Raw genomic sequence first — 17400 nt, 5'->3', positions numbered from 1 at the left:
GCTGATTTCTTGTGTCAAAGATGCTTTGTGTTTGAAAGACCATCTTTGATTTAGTCAAAGCAGCTCTGTTATAACCCCATTAACAGCACCAAGTAGTTATTTTGAGTAGACACATCTGTGTTGTTACTCGCTTTCCCTGATTTCCTTTTCCTTTTTTAAAGTGACTAAGCTTCAGATTTGATTTTCCAAAGGATAATCTTTGCTTGCAACCTATTTCAGTGTATTTACTGTACAAATGAATTTCTTGGCCTTAGTGGTTTGAAGAATGCAATTCTGTTTTCTTAAAAGTTACTTGACCTAAGTGAAAATCTATTTTTAAAGAGTGAAATGGCTTTGTGAATTTCATTGCTTGGATTTTGCTTGTGTTTTTTCATAGAACATCGCTTAGTTTTCCTTTACTTGCTTGGTTTTCTAGATGCCTTTTCGACCACAAACTCACTCCTACCTGCCCTGCTTATTTCTGTCCACCTGTCCTAACAACACCCTTTCTTTCCTCCTGCCCTGTTTCAGGATACAGTACAGTCTGAATGTGGCAGACAGGCTAGCTGATGAACATGTTCTCATCGGGTTGTATGTCAACATGCTCCAGAACAACCCATCATGGTTAGTGCAGGTTTGGCTGCTTGACTGTCCTGCGAGAGGGAAACAGTCTGATCTCTTGACAAGCAGTCTCAGCAAAGTCACTGGATGCCAGAGGTGTCACTAAAGCATTTTTTTAACTGATCCAATTAAAATGTCTTGTGATATTACTTTGGACACTGCCCATTAATGTACCATAGAATTCACATTTTTGTTTATATCTTAGCTAAAGGGACAACTCATGTAAGTGGGTGCTGTGCTAAATATTAGCATCTAGGGAGATGCAAGACTCTGGGTCCCACCGGTCAGTTCTGTGTTACATGTGCCATGTCAAATTACCACATGACAGTGATGCAGGAACTTGTCTTATTCCAAGGACTTGTGTGTTTCTGCTGATTTGGAGAACAATCCTGCATTCCCTTAAGATAGAAGTGAAGAAGAGGAAAAGCGATAGGGTGGGATTATACCATGGAAATCATTTCATCAACAATGAGAACAGTGGGAGAAATTGTCTTTCAACTCTTCTCTTACAAATGTTTCAGGGTAGCCATCCTGATACAGCCTGCTTTCAAGTCCCACAGTATTCAAAGCTTACTTTCCAATGTGTTAAATGTGTGAATTCAGATAGCCTTATGTAATAGAATAAAGGCATTCCTAGAGTTTTTCCCTTTCTATTTTAGTTGTGACATAGTAGATTCCTCCCATTGGTTCAAGTTAGTTAGTAATAAATATACATTTCCAATTTGAATGAAAATAAATGCACAAACTGTATAATTATCATGTTTCATCCTAGTTTAGACAACTGTTTTACAAATATGTTTAGCAAACCAGTTCCTTAGAAATATTCGATTTTACTTAATAACCCTAATACATTTTCTCTGAACTGAGAGCCTATGGATTTTTTGCCATTATAACTATTAAGTGAGCCAATGGGTTAAATTGCCTTTGAAATCGGTCCCCTTTCTTCTACTGTGTCACAGAAAGCATCCCTCAAACATTTGGCATTCATCACCCTCACCACTTGGTATTGTTAACCACTTCTTTGTTTCTAGAACTTTCCTCCCTTGATGCCTTAGAACTATTTTTTGCAAGATTAGTACATGAGATGACTTTAGGTGATACACTGATGAACATTTATTTGTTTTAATAGTTATATATTTATCTTAATTTGAACTTTTTAAAATATATGTATATAACCAGTGTACTGGTTTAATTTTATACTATATGCTACTCTTTCAGGAGATAAAAATGCACTCTTCAGCTAAACCCATCTCTTTGTTCAAATTTTCCCAGCTGGTAGATCGAACAGTTCCTCTTCTTTCTTACATCTCAGCCTCTCAAAACTACAAGTGGAGTGATGGTTTTCATCTTATTCCCAGTGAATTTGGTTCCCCAATGTTATATGGTAGCTGAAACAATAGAACAATTAACGCCCCCCCAAAATTTGTGTTGGTAATCTTCAAAGCAGGATATAGTCGATAAAGATTCAGTCATGTCTGAATGCAATGATGTGATCTCACACCCTGTCCTCTCCTGTCCTTTGGAGTGTGGGTCCAAAATTCTAGCACACTCCGGTTATTTCCACCCCTCTTCTTTGACCTTTTCTTAATTAAAGTTGTAACAGAGAAATCTCCAAAGAGGAAAGTGCAGAGTTTGTCACTCCCAGCCCTTTTCCCTCCTCAAGTGGTTAATCATATTGGCTTGATGGTCACTTAAGACTGTAAAACGGTCTCAGTAGAGACACCTTACATCGACTTGATGAAAGATAGATGTGACTTGTATTTTGAAAACAAAGCAGAATTTAAGACTGATCAATGAAGCTGACTCGGTTTTAAAAGCTACTGCCCTCCATAATTCTCATCACTTTGTTCCATCCTTAAAAAATTCCAACTTCTCTTTTCTCAGTTTGCTCCTTCCCTTTCCTTTCCGTTTAATTAGATCCTAACCATTCCCCGCATCTGCCAGGATTCTGTAAGAGAAGCAGCGATGTCTCCCCTCCTTTATCATTATTATAGCTCTGATGCTTAACCCGTCATTCAGCTGTGGTGAGATCTATAATGGTAGTAATTACAAGAGCCACCGTTTTTTAAAGCATTTGCCTCATGGTAAGCACTGTGTTTAAAACTTTATTTACGTAATTTCCCCTGGTCCTTAGATAAGCCGGTAAATACTCTCATTCCCATTTTATCGATCAGTAAAGGTATCAGTTTAGAGAGTTTACATGACTCTCCCACAGGCACATAGCTACGACACAGTGGGGCCGGGATTTCGACTTTTATCTAGCTGATCCCAAACTCATAACCACTGTGATACATTGCATCTTATAAAACCTACATAAATGCATGCCCTCTAGAAAGCTCTTCTGGACATTCCACAGCTGCATCCACCACACCTCTATTTACTGAAATTGCATATCCCATTGTATTATTTGTATTTCATTTTAACAAATATTTTGAGCACATGCTAGTAATAGAAATAGTGGTTGTTCATAAGTTACCAATTATGTATTTAGTTCTGTGCCTTGTGATTTCTCATTTTAGTTGTAAGCTTCAAAAAGACAAAAATTTTCTCTTCAGCCTCTTGGACATCATCACAGCAGCCAGAATATGAATAATAAATTTCACATTTATGAAGTGCTTCAAAAATGACAAAGCCCTTTCCCACACATTATTTAATCTGCTTGTCAAAGCCCTGTAGATTTGGATATTATTATTGCCATTTCACTGATAAGAAAATGCCCGGTTACAAGACATCAAGTGACTTATCCAAGGTCACCTGCCAGCAAGGTCTTCTGATATTGAGTCTCATCTGTTTTCCACCTCATACCTCGGCCTTCCTGTCTGTGCACCCTTCATGAGATGGTCTATAAAGAGAAATCTAATAGTTGTTCTTGCTTGAAAGGTGTGTTTTTGTAAGTATTCCTATATGCTCCTAATTCACTCAGTGTAGGGGCCTTCTCCCCTATATCAACTGCTTAGCACAATGGGAAACTGACTCATCTGTAAATAGTTTGCTGCTAAATTAAAGATATTCTTATGTGCCCTTGCTGGTTCTGATGTCAGATAAGCCAAATAAATAAACTGTAGATCAAGGGCAAAGTCCTACTGTCTTCCTAATTCCTAAGTGAAGTTTTAAAAGCCGTAATGGTTTTCAAGCACCTTCTTCACTGGGGGAGGAGAGGTCTCAGAGTTACCCAGTGAGGGCTTTTTCTGGCCTCTCCTAAAGCTTATCAGGTGTCCAGGCTTGCTAGTGGTTTATAGGACAGATGGTGGCAGGCAGACCGAAGGAGGTTGCAAACCAGCCCAGAACTTCCAACTCTAACCATAGTTTTAAGCCTTGATACTTACCAGTCAGAAGCTTCTGGCATGTTTCTCTCAACTCTGCAAAGGCCCCTTGTGTAAGGGAGGGAAGCAGTACAGTGAAAGGGTACAGTCTATACTTTGACGCCATGATCGATTGCTGTCACTTTGTTAGACCCCTGATCTCATATAATTGGGTTGATATCTGTCCTGCTTATGTTTTTCTCAAGTACAAGAAATGGGACATTTTGACGCCTATTTCCGGGTTTCACATATGAGGTCTAAGTTGTTACTTGCTCACGTGCTTCCTTTACTAGAGTCCTATGGCACTTAGTTCACAGCCCAGACCCATCACCGGGACTGCAAGCCTGTGTGTGATCTAGCCCTCGCCTACCCCTCTCCCAGCCCCAGCTCTCATGGGGTTCTCCCACTCAACCATAATATTTAGTCACATCAGCTTTTCATCAGTTCCTAAAAACAGTTCCTAAAACTGCCTCAAAGACCATGATACTAGTTCTTCCCCTATGCCTAGAACGTTCTTCCCCATTTTCCTCCTGCCCTTTCCTTCCACACACACATGAACTGGCTCCTTCTCTGGCTTCCAGACTCTGATTAAAGGCACCTACCTACTCAGGTAGGTCTCCCATATTAGTCTGATCATGGAATACTATTTGTTTCAGTCTTGTCATAACTGTTATCATTGGTTCCTTGGTTGGTTGGTTCACTCCTACCTTCCTCTTATGGGGCAGACCTTCTCGGACTTGTTTACCACCATCTCTCTGGCACCTAGCACAGTGCCTGGCACACAGTAAGTGCCCAATAAATGTCCATTGATGTTGGAGAATATTGATAGTGCCACAGATATAAAATTCCCACTCACCCTAAACAAAATTGTTAGGAGTCCTCAGAAAATCTTTTTTACTAGAAAAATACTTTTTGCTATTAAAAAAATCACCTATTATAAATTAGCCCTGAAATTGAACATTTAGTGTAAGAGTATAAAATAGGTGAAAAAGTAAAGTATTAAACTTGACTTGAGTAGAAGTGATAAATATGGATAAAGATGAGAAGCAGCAAGTCACTGATGTGACAAAAGCAACTAATAAGGGGCAAAAAAAACCTAAAAGTGATGTTGGGCAAAAAAATTTTTTTTTAATTTTTTAATGTTCTCCGACCTTTTCCACTTTGTATCGGTTCACTATGGCTACTGTAACAAAGTACAACAGACTGCATGGCTTGAACAACAGAAGTTTATTTTCTCACAGTTCTGGAGGCTAGAAGTCTAAGACCGTGGAGCCTGCAGGGCTGCTTCTGCTGAGGCCTCTCTCCTTGGCCTGCAGATGGCTGCCTTCTTGCTATGTCCTCACATGGCCTTTTCTCTGTGCACATACATCCTTGTTGTCTCTTCTTCTTCTCATAAGGACAACAGTCATATTGGATTAGGCCCCCACCCTTAGGACCTCATTTAACCTTAATTACCTCTTTAAATTCCCATCTCCAAACACAGCCACATTCTAAGGCACTGGGGGTTAGGGCTTCAACACATGAATGTGAGGAGAGACAATTCAGTCCATAGCATGCTTCTACACTGAATCCACTGAATTGTATGCCTTTAATATTTTTAATGTGTAGGCTAAGATTTGACTGACTCTTTTCAGTAAATGTGATTTTGAAAAGTATAAGTTTATTGCAAGCTGCAGAAAGGAAAAAGAAATTATTATCCACACATATTGAAAAGTATCTTCTTTTATGAGTTTTCATTTCCTTGTTAACACTACTCCTTTTCTTTTGTAAAATGTTTAGGACCTTCAGTTATAGAACTAGACTTCTGAGAAAAACATCTCCTTAGAATCCTAAAAATGTAAACCTTCTGAAGAATGTCAGAAGTGAGCCAACCTTTATTTGTTCTTTTGTCCAACTAATTCTTGGGTAGTTCCTGCTATGTTCTAAGCACCGTGCAAAACACTCAAGTTCCAAGGGAGAAGAGATTGAACCATTCTGTCCTCAAAGAAGTTTCAGTTTAGTGAAGGATAAAGACAAGTGAAAAGGGCAATTAAAATGCAACATCATTTATAAAGTAGTCTTGCTTTTTTTTTTTTTTTTTTTTTTTTTGCAATAGAGACGCAGACATAGAGAACGGACTTGTGGACATGGAGGGCAGGGGAGGTGGGATGAATGGGAGATTAGGATTGACATATATACACTGCCATGTGTAAAATAGAAAGCTAGTGGGAACCTGCTGTATAGCACAAGGAGCTCAGCTCGCTGCTCTGTGGTGACCTAGATGGGCGGGAATTGGTGGGGGGAGAGGTCCAAGAGGGAGGCTATATATGTATACATGTAGCTGATTCATTTTGTTGTACAGCAGAAACTAACACAACATTGTAAAGCAACTATACCCCAATTTTAAAAAAAGCAAAGAGATAACAGCTATAACAAGGGCAGCAAAGTACAGAGGGCTATAGAATATATAAGGAGCAATGGACCTGAATTTGGAGGTCGGACATGAGGGCAGGAAATGGAAGCCAAAGCCAATACCAGAATGAAGAGGAATTAGCCAAGCAGAAGTGAGTGGAGGAGACAGAGAGACCATTCAGGACAGAGAGAATATGGTTCATTTGAGGAAGTTGAGTATGTTAAGGCCACGGGGGTAAAGGATGAAGCTAGACTATGCAGGACCTTATAAGTCTTATTTAGGAATTTGAAAAATGAGAACCTATTAAGAATTTTATGCATAAGAATGTTACAGCCAACTTTACTTTTAAAAGATCGATGACTTGAGGACAGGAAATGAATTGGAGGAAAGAATAACTCTCAAATCAGAGTGACCTATTGAGAGGACTTTACACTCATTCAGGATGAGATGATGGTGGCCTGGGCCACATTGGTGACAGCTGGAATGGAAGGAAATGGAGGAATTTGTGGATTTGTAGAGGTAGAAGGCATGGCCTTGGTGGATGATTGTAACATAGTGGGTTATCAAAGTCAGGGTCTTGATAAAGGAGTTTGAAGGCACCTCTATAGAGAAGCCATTGTTATGGTAAGTTGTTTTATTGTTATTATTATCCATGAAGATTCCTATGGCATTTTGCTCTCAACCAACTGTGAAAGACAGGACATACCCTGAGAAAGTCATCCTCCACTTAAGTAATAACTAATAATGCCTTCTCAGGCAGTAATCCTCCTAATAGCTATTTGCATTTTAATAAAAGAGTAGTGACACTTAATGACCTTAAAAAGTCATCTCTAAAGTTCCTGTCACCATTCAGACAAATGGAAAAAATATGAAGGAAAAATGAAGAAGTATTTCTGGTGCCCTTTAGATCACATTATTATTTGTGTTTTTTGTTTTTTTTTTTTAAACCTAGGTGAATCTCTTCATGACTCAAGTATAGACAAATACTTTTTTTTTTTACATTTATTCTGATTTTTTTTTCTTTTTTTTTTTTTGGCCGTGCAGCTTGTAGGATTTTACTTCCCCAGCCAGGGCTTGAACCCCGGCCCTTGGCAGTAAGAGCACAGAGTCCTAACCCCTGGACTGCCAGGGAAACAGGCCTGCAGAGAAACCAGAGAAATGTGAACAAACCTTGAGTTCCCAGAAATCCCTGCTAAATCACAATTTAGGAAGCCCTAGCTCAGCTGGGGCCACTTGAGTTTCCTAGATGCCATTTTGAAATCACTAGCAACAGACGCTGGCCATGTATTTAAGGCAGAAAGTGGAGCGCTTTCAACGTTATAGATTTCCCTATTCTGAAATGCAGTCTACACAGCAGACCCTTTTAAATTCATCATGGTCTTGTAATAAGATTACTGATTATAAAGTCTGGAAATGAATAGGCAGGGATAGAGACAATGTTGGAATTGGTATTTCTTTAATGATTTAGGGAATTATTGGCCATTCATTTCTGACTATTTGTAATTGAAGTCTTGAAATAATGGAATTTATTAGGTGAATGCCTCATTCACCCTTGTATAATGCGAACGTACTGAAATGGCACATGTGGACTTATAAATCGTTTGTGTGCACAAAGGGGCAATACATCACTCCACCCCTCATTCACTCGGTGCTGGAGGAAGGAGAGGCAGGGGAAGTATGAGTTATAGCTTACTAGATGAAACTCCATAACTTTCCTTCTTACATTTCCAGGAGGCTTTTTTTTGATATAACCTTCATGTTATTTATACTTGCTGGTCATTCATGATAAAAGGCACTTTTATCATGAGGGTTTTTTATCAAGGTTTTTTTTATTATTTATTTATCAAAACACAAATGTTTTTGACAAAGTCACTTTCAGGCATTCAAACAGATCATCGTCCTGGGCTTGGAGATTTGGGCCTTGTTGTCTACACAAACTGTGTTGAGTTAGGCATATGGTCTCTAATACAGCAGCCAGAAAATGACCAATGTGTTAAAATCAAATTAAATTGTTTCTTTTTTGGGTGGTTTTATGTTTAAAGTAAGGACAGCATAAACTTTCGCTTTCTCATTGAAGCTGTAACAAGAAATTCAGTTATTATTTTTAACCACTGCAGAGGACAGACGTGTTTTATAACACACTGCTTTTCTTTTTATTTATTTATTTATTTATTTTTGGCTGCGTTGGGTCTTCGTTGCCGTGCTCGGGCTTTCTCTAGTTGCAGTGATTGGGGGCTACTCTTCGTTGCAGTGCGCGGGCTTCTCATTGCAGTGGCTTCTCATTGCGGAGCACAGGCTCTAGGTGTGCAGGCTCAGTAGTTGTGGCGCACGGGCTTAGTTGTTCTGCGGCATGTGGGATCTTCCTGGACCAGGGCTCAAACCTGTGTCCCCTGCATTGGCAGGTGGATTCTTCACCACTGCGCCACCAGGGAAGTCCTAACACATCTGCTTTAAACATCTGTTTTAAAGCATCCATTGTCCAGAACTAATTCGGCCTTTTGCTAGTAAAAATAGTTTCTTATTCCAACTTTAAATTTGTATGCTGGTTGAAATCTCAATCCACTGGGATTAATACTACACATAGGTGAGCCCTGAATCCTAGAATATCTGTCTTAAGGGAATTTGTGTGAAAATATCACAATGCTATATGGATATGAAAAATGATGTCTTTTATATGGCTTACATTTGGGGTTCATTTCATGTGTTTAACTTTTCCATTTTATTTTCAAGATCTTCTAGATCCTTGCTACTCAAAGTGTTGTCCTTGGACCAGCAATACCAACGTATCTTGAGAGTTCGTTGGAAATGCAGATTCTGGGGTCCCATCCTACCCCCCCACCCCACCCCCACTCCAGAACCAGAGACTGCATTTTCACAAGATCCCTACGTGATATGTATACACACTAAAGTTTGAGAAGCCCTGCTCTAGATAGCTGTTGGATTGTAGATGACATTTTGAAGGAGCCAAGAATCATTAATGAATCTGAACAGGTTACTCAAGAGGCAAAATAATAATAAAATTGTATTACCTAATAATTTTGAGCATTTAATGTGTTCTAGGCATCATACCAGCTTGACGTTTTTTACATGCATTGTCTCATTTAGGCAGCAGGAAAGTGAAGGCTCTTTTTCTGAGGATGAAGAAGTGACTTGGTAAATGGAGAAATTCAGGAGTATTCTAGGTAGGATACGGTAACTTAGAGAAAAGGGCTAAATCTAGTGGAAGAATTCAGGATAAGAACAGGTACAGTTTACATATGTGAGGAATACAGACTAGCGCATAGATAAGGGAAACAGGAATATCTTCCAAACGACCAGAAAAAAAATGTTACAGTAACAGATTCCACCAAGCAGAGAAGAGCTAAGTGACATAGCTAATATGCTGAAAGCGTATAATCATTTTCATTCATCTTCTCACTCTAGAACAAAGGTTGAAAGACTATGTTGCATGTTTACTTTTTATGTAAGTGTACAAATAAATAATATAAATGTACATTACTTTATAGGGATCCAAGTCTTTCAGTGGATAATTTTTACAACCTTAACATTGGCATAGAAGTGTGTCATTTCTAACGTATAACCATGAGTATTGACTTTTTTTCTTTAAGGAACAGGCTTAAATATAAGCCAGTGGAGAATATAAGTATATTTGGGGATTGAGAGGAACTGGTTTCTAATCTTGATCCTGGCCTGATACTCACCATAATAACTGATAAACTAAACTATGACCAACTAGTCTATTAACAGGATTAATGTTACTGGTATGTTTCAAAGAATTTTTTTTTTTAGTGGCACCCAAAACTTAGTCTTATGTGAAGGGCTTTCTGAAATATCAACTCTCTAGGAGAGTTGAAAATGCTTCTATTTGCATTAGTTTTTTTAAGGGGTCAGAATATTCTTATTCTAACAGGAAGAATTTTTATAAATTTATAGGAGACACTAAATGATTCCCACTCGTGTCATTAGAAGCCACTACCATAATTCTACTTCTCTGGAAGTAAATATAAAATGGCAAGTTACCTGGGTAGTAGTATTATAGATGAGAATTATATGCATTGTGTACTGCTGCATAAGAAATTACCCAAAAGCTCGGCAGCTTAAAACAACAAACACCGTGGGTGAGGAATCCATGTTTGGCTCAGGACTTTCTCGAGGTTGTAATCAAGCTGTGGGTGGGCTGTGATCTCATCTAAAGGCTGTCCCGAAGGGGATCCAGACCCATGGTTACTGGCTGGCTTCAGTTCCTCCTCACGTGGGCCTTTCCACAGAGCCGCCTGTGCCATGGCATCCAGCTTCCCACAGGGCAAGCAATCCAGAAGGGCTCGAGAGAGAGAAAACATGCCCAAGACAGAAGCCAGGGTCTTTTTATAACCTAATCTTGGAAGTTACCTTCCATTACTTCTGCCACATTCTATTCATTAGAATTAAGTCTGTTAAGTCCAGTCATTCCACAATAAATGAAGAGGATTACACAATACCAGGAGTGGGGGATCGCCGGAGGCTGAACAAGTTGGTTTCTTCTTCCTTCTTGCTTTCATATTGTCTATCATGTTGGTTTCAGACATGTATTACTTTGTCATAAGGAAATTAAATTGTTAAAGGAAATACAACTAAATTAAAGAGAAAGTATTCTTTCATCAGAAATGTTGATCAGGAAAGTCACTCCTCTTTGGAGATTTCTTTGTAAGGTAGGATTTATTAAGGACCTTCCTGGCCACACATTAGATCATATCATGAATCCAAGTCTGAGGTCATTAACCTAACAGGATTTTGTATAACGATCAAATTTTTTGCACTGAAACACTGAAATAGCCAGCCCACTCCAGGTGGTAGTATGAATATTCCCATCTTTTCTCAGTTGCCTGACTGACTCTTTCTTGCTCTGTTCTCAATAGTATGCTTGAGAGCTCCACCCGGCTTGATGAAGAGCACCGGCTGATCGCCAGATACGCGGCGAGACTGGCAGCAGAGTCCACTTCGTCTGTAAGTACTGTGAACGAGCGGATGTCACGTTGATTGTTACCCTAATAGCTAACGCCACAACAGCAGAGCTGAGTAGTTGCTACTGTGCTGTCTGCAAGACCTAAAAACGACCTGGCCTTCCACTGCTTCCATTTGCACTTTCCAGCTATCATTCTGGTCTAGCATGAATCAGAGCTCGAGGTATTCCTGCTGGTTCCTGCTGAACCAGACCAATACCCAATTTCTCTGGATAATTCCTAATCAGTTAATATAAAGAACAAGCAATGATTCAAATCCACAGCTGGCTCAGATAAGTTTCTACTTTTATCAATACATCAAGAGATATATATCAAGAGTTGTTTCTACTTTTCTCAATATAGCAAGAAAGAGAAAATTATGTCATAAAATCAAAAGAAAACTCTGCATCACATGTCAAAGTTCCCATATGCCAGCTATAGAAGACCATTTAGGATATAAAATATAGGACCTCACACTTCTTCATTAGCAACACAAATCGTTTCTTTGTTAAAAGAAACACTAATTAAAAATGATAGAAAAGCTTTATAAAAGCCAGACCTTTACCAAGTTTAAACCTTTCCCTATGGTTAGTTTTCTAGAAATGAAAAATCAGGCTGAGTTTCACCATGTCTTTGGGCTTAGGCAATGGTGTTATTTTTTAAGCCGTGGCATTCTTTGGTAGAAAGATTAGTTGTAATTTTTTAAAATTTGCTTTAAAAGCAATAATGACTGACATTGAGGAATTTCTATAATGTACGGTAGAGCAAAGAAAGCAAGGCACAGGGAAGTCTACATAATCTGACCCTGCTTTTACAAAACAATATCAAATAAGCCCTTGACTAAATACACATACCCATAAATACATATATAAATATGGTATATGAGGTATATATACATATATATTCTTATATAATCATATTCTTATATATATGTGATTATGTAAGAATGGAGAGGGACTTCCCTGGTGGCGCAGTGGTTAAGAATCCGCCTGCCAATGCAGGGGACACGGGTTCGAGCCCTGATCCGGGAAGATCCCACACGCCGCGGAGCAACTAAGCCCGTGCGCCACAACTACTGAGCCTGTGCTCTAGAGCCCACATGCCACAACTACTGAAGCCCACGTGCCTAGAGCCCATGCTCCACAACAAGAGAAGCCACCGCAATGAGAAGCCCATGCACTGCAATGAAGAGTAGCCTGCTTGCCTCAACTAGAGAAAGGCCAAGCGCAGCAATGATGACCCAACGCAGGGAAAAATAAATAAATAAATAACTTTATTTAAAAAAACAAAAGAATGGAGAAAGTTATGACTGCGTATACACCAGTTAGTTGTTAAAGCTGGTTGCAATCCATCAGTGTAAAATTAAATATATGAATACAGAAATGCTAAAAGTATGTTGACCAAAAGAAGAAAAGAAAGTCATATTAACTATGACTTTAAAACTATACAATTTTTAATTGTATATTACAGTGGTTAAACAGTAACTCTAGAGAAAGAGATACTTCAGCAGTGATATATTTTTTTAACCCCACCTTTACTGAAAGAATAGTTGCGATGGGAACAGCATGGCAAGAATGTACTAGTTCCCCAAAGATTTCAAGTCAGAAAGCTAAAAACCAATTTTTCCCATGTTTTGTATATTTGCCTGCCAAAGGATTCTATTCTGCTTTCCACTGCATAGATGTGCTCCACATCCCTAAAAAAGCTGGTCCTTAGGAGAGGAATGGCCATTTAATTTTACGTTTTGCTTTTTTTGTTGTGATAGAAATAGTTTTTTCTTTCTTGTTCATATCTCACGACTCCTGTCTTTTCAAACACAGGTCGGTTCTCCTTCCCAGTACTAAATAGTATAAACCACATATTTTCCAGCAGCCAGCGCAGCAGAGGAGTGCCCCTGACATCTCCTTCACCATTGATGCAAATAAGCAACAAAGGCAGCTGATCGCAGAACTAGAAAACAAGAACAGGTAAGGTTTTTGGGACACTCCTGCTTCTTACTTTCTTACAGCCTTTAAAGTATCGGTTGTTTTCGCAGCTTAGAAAGCTCTTCCTCGGGTTCTCTGCAGAGATGGCTCCTTCCCATCATTCAGATCTCAGCTCAAATGCCACCTCCTAAAAGATCACCTTCTGATCTCTCCCACTACCTCCTATTCCAGGAACCACTCTCTGTTACATCAGTGTGTGTGTGTGTGTGTGTGTGTGTGTGTGTGTGTGTGTGTGTGTGTATGACATGTCTCTCTGAAAAAAACTCGCATTTAAGTGTTTGTTTCCTTTTTATTGTCTGTCTTCCCTGACTGATATGGAAGTTCTTTGAGAACAGAGGCTGTGACAAATGGCCCCTGAGCTCCAGAACCATGCCTGGTACATTGTAACAGTGTAGAAATTCAGTCAATATATACTGAGTGAGAAAGTAATAAATATCTGAGTCAGCTCTCAAACTCAATGCTGAGTAAGCCTCATATAAGAACAACTTGTACATTCTGTATTTCTTAGAACAACACCAAGCTGTCTTAATACTTAATCTCATCTTTAAACACTGATGTCCCTTCTGAGATCAGACTGGTAAAGGAGGTTTTGATCCATTGTTGCATACCTGTAGGGTATGACCTGAAAATTTGGGGATAAATGGTCATGCTATTCTTTTTTTTTTTTTTTTTTTTGCGGTACGCGGGCCTCTCACTGTTGCAGCCTCTCCCGTTGCGGAGCACAGGCTCCGGACGCGCAGGCTCAGCGGCCATGGCTCACGGGCCCAGCCGCTCCGCGGCATGTGGGATCTTCCTGGACCGGGGCACGAACCCGCGTCCCCTGCATCGGCAGGCGGACTCTCAACCACTGCACCACCAGGGAAGCCCGGTCATGCTATTCTTTAAAATTCTATAGAAAAAAAAAAAAATTAAAAGGAAGATACAAACTCACTTGGCACATTTTCATATTCTTAGAAAGAAAAAAAGACTAACGTGAAAATTTACAAGCCCACAAGTATCTTGGTTTCAATTTTAATCTACTCTCCCATCTCTCCAAAGCACTTTGTTTTCCCTTCCGATTCTCTGCGTCCACTCAGCATGGGGATAGCACACTTGAGGGGAAATCGGGACTTCCTTTAAGGAAATAACCTAGGGATATCTACCTCCATGTGGGATTCCAGAATCAGCAAGAAACCCCATGAATGTGCTGGCTGTACCATGCTACCACTCTTACTGCTTGTTTCTAGGGCATTTTGGAATTGCAATCTCTGAATACATGTTTTTAGGATGAGAGGAATAAAGGAATGGAAATGAGAAGAGATGGCAGAAAGAGAGCTTCATCCTTTCCCTGAGTTCTTTCCCCACCCCGTGCCTGAAGAGCATCTAGTCCATCCTGAACTCATCTCTCTAAGCCAACGGCCTCATGCCTTCCAAAGACCCCAGAACCACATCCCAGAAGCTTATGCAGGTCACAGTTCCTGCACCACAGAAATTCACCCAGGGATCCCATGGTCTCCAAAGTGACAGTTAACCCAATAATCAGATCTCTGGGCTTCAAGGAAGGATAGAATTCCTCACTTGACTCCATGACTACCCTAGGTAGTCATTTAGACATTTCAGAAATGATCTTTAGAAGATACTGCTTTCTTAGAGCCTCCTTAGAGGAGCCAGTTAGAGTTAGTATTAGGAGTAGCTGGACTCTTCAGATTACATTGTGGAAGTCACAGCCTGCCTAGGCTAGACCTGTCCAAGCAAGTACCAAAGACTGAAGGAGTCGAACACATATGGGCTTTGGGGCAAACCTGCCTAAGTTCAAATGAATGCTACCACCTACTTATTGAAATTGGGCAAGACTTTTAACTGGTATGTGCTTGATTCCCTCATTCATAAAACAGATAATAGCAGTACCAATAGAACTATTGGTACTATACTAGTCTGTATACAATAGAACTGTTATGAGGATTAAATGAGACTAAAGAAGACAGCACAGTCCCTGGGTGTAGTCTAAGCCTTCATGCTCCTTACCTATCTTACCTTTATTCTCATCTGATCAGAGCTGCCTCTCTCTTTTTCTTCCTTGGGCTAAATGGCTGTGTCATGGTTCTGTCCTGAGAACCAACAAGGAGAACTAGTGGAAGTCACAGAATGTCAGGATGTTAGCCCTCAAGATCTTGGAAATCTCAGTTCACTGATTTTCAGGCTGGGCTCTCTGGGAGTTCAGGGGCCCTGTAGGGGTGTATGAAGAGGAAGAAGAGCTAGTAGCACAGGGCACCCCCCTCTCTTTAACCAGAGAAGTTCCTTCTTAACTGTGTGACATGTTGGGTTTCCATGGAAGATTTCTTTTAAAGAAAATTTTCCACTATAGAACACCAAGGGGGACAAAAAAACAAGTTGAAAACCACTGAATTATGGTCCAAGCTCCCACCATACCCATGAGAGGTGTAGTGACTCACTGGTAATTAGCTTCTTGATTCTGGCATGTTTGTGAAGCAGGAGTTGTAAATCAGCCTCTCAGATGGAAAGCCACCCATCCCCCTCGCTCACCAAGTTCACCTTCCATTCTTGGTGCTTCGTTCTATCTTATGGGCTCTTCTGCATTTTGCTGGATGGGAGACTGACCCCTCCCCCAAGAACCTGTGACTTCTAACCTTGCTTAATAGCTTCTAACTCACTTAGGGATAATTTGTCTTACATCGGTCACCCATCCCTTATGGCTGGCCTAATGTTCACCTCAGTGCAGGGCAGCCCAGGCCCCAACATCAATAATAGACTGACATGTCTCACCCCTGATAGGGGTCACACCAATAGTACTCTTATGTCACAGACTCAATTACAGTGAATCCTTTTAAAAGCACTTTCCTTCACAAGGCTACCCTTATTCAGATACATTGTTAAGGCTGAAAATATTAAGGAAAAGAGAAAGAATTTTGCCTACCTGGGGGCTTCTCAGATAAATTCAGTGAGAAGAATTTCATTCCTGGTGAGAGAATGGGGTTATTTAGTTTTGCAAAATGAGCACCATTTATCCTTATTTTTTCCAAGCATCTCTTACTTGGTAGCTGCAGGTACTTTATGGTGTCAGACTGAGATCATAAATAAGAGGAAGATTCATTTTTGTCTCTTAAGCAGTGCGCTTTGCAAAGTTGAACACATTACCACAGCATTATATTCCTGACTAGAGAGAGTGTTAGGTCCTGGGGAGAACACTCAGCTTGACATATTGCAATGACATATTGCAGAGTCTTCCTAGTTTGGATGTACTGGAGATGAAGGCAGTATCCCCTCACCCAGAGCACCCAACTGTTGCAGGAAGGGGCAACAATGTTCCAGGGCCGGAGAGTGGGCTCTTGTCTAACACTCAGAAATGAATTGTCCAAGGAGACACATATTGAGAAAGCAAAGCGTTTATTGGGAGTGAACGGGCGCCCGGGGTCAGAGCAGCAGGGTAAGGGAACGCAGGAGATCTGCTCTGCCACGTGGCTCGCAGTCTCAGGTTTTATGGTAATGGACTTAGTTTCCGGGATGTCTCTGGCCAATCATCTTGCTCGGCCCATATTTGGTCTGACTCAGGGTCCTTCCTGGTGGCGCGCGCATCTCTCATCCAAGATGGATTCCAGCACGAAGGATTCTGGGAGATTGGTCGTCTCCTCCCTGTCTTGGCCCCTCCCAAATTCTCCTGGTTAGTTTTTAGTGGGAGCACCACGTTCCTTATCGGAACCTCCTGTTGTGAGACAACTCAGGCAAGCAGTTATCAGTTATCATCGTACCTGGCCAAGGCGGGAGGTTTCGGTCAATGGTTCCCTAACCCAACTAGCTACAGCCAACACCTCGTAAACACAGTCAGGTAATGAGGGTTGGTTCTGCTCCAACACATAGGATGACCTCTTCTTTCTTTGTTCTGGTGGCCCTGTTCTACTCAGATGTTAGATCCTGGACATCCTGGAAGTTAACTGACCTGGGTTTCTTACCTTCCTCCTCTCTCCCAAGAGAAATCTTACAGGAGATCCAGAGGCTGCGGCTAGAGCATGAACAAGCTTCTCAGCCCACTCCAGAGAAGGCGCAGCAAAACCCCACTCTGCTGGCAGAGCTCCGCCTCCTCAGGTAAGAAAAGGAGCCCATGGCGTCTCAGGAAATACAGGTGTCTGAGATCATCAATAAAGTCT

At 40.6% G+C, this 17400-nt stretch overlaps 1 protein-coding gene across 7 annotated transcripts in view; it reads left to right on the top strand.

Moving 5' to 3' along the window:
- DTNA (dystrobrevin alpha) overlaps window positions 1–17400 on the top strand; it is a 297328-nt gene that overhangs the window by 248129 nt on the left and 31799 nt on the right. For 3 of the 7 annotated variants that reach the window (XM_032603037.1, XM_032603036.1, XM_032603034.1), the window contains exons 12-14: window positions 11190–11277; window positions 13143–13240; window positions 17225–17338. In XM_032603037.1, the coding sequence (XP_032458928.1) occupies window positions 11190–11277; window positions 13143–13240; window positions 17225–17338 (300 nt within the window). Of the gene's footprint in view, window positions 1–510; window positions 604–11189; window positions 11278–13142; window positions 13241–17224; window positions 17339–17400 lie in introns of all 7 variants that reach the window. The other 4 variants (XM_032603033.1, XM_032603039.1, XM_032603038.1 and 1 more) reach the window with 2 other exon arrangements.

This window comes from Phocoena sinus, chromosome 14 (assembly GCF_008692025.1).
Source record: "Phocoena sinus isolate mPhoSin1 chromosome 14, mPhoSin1.pri, whole genome shotgun sequence".
Taxonomy (NCBI): domain Eukaryota; kingdom Metazoa; phylum Chordata; class Mammalia; order Artiodactyla; family Phocoenidae; genus Phocoena; species Phocoena sinus.
The sequence above is the reverse complement of the archived record's forward strand: the minus strand, read 5'-3'. Positions and strand labels throughout refer to the sequence as shown.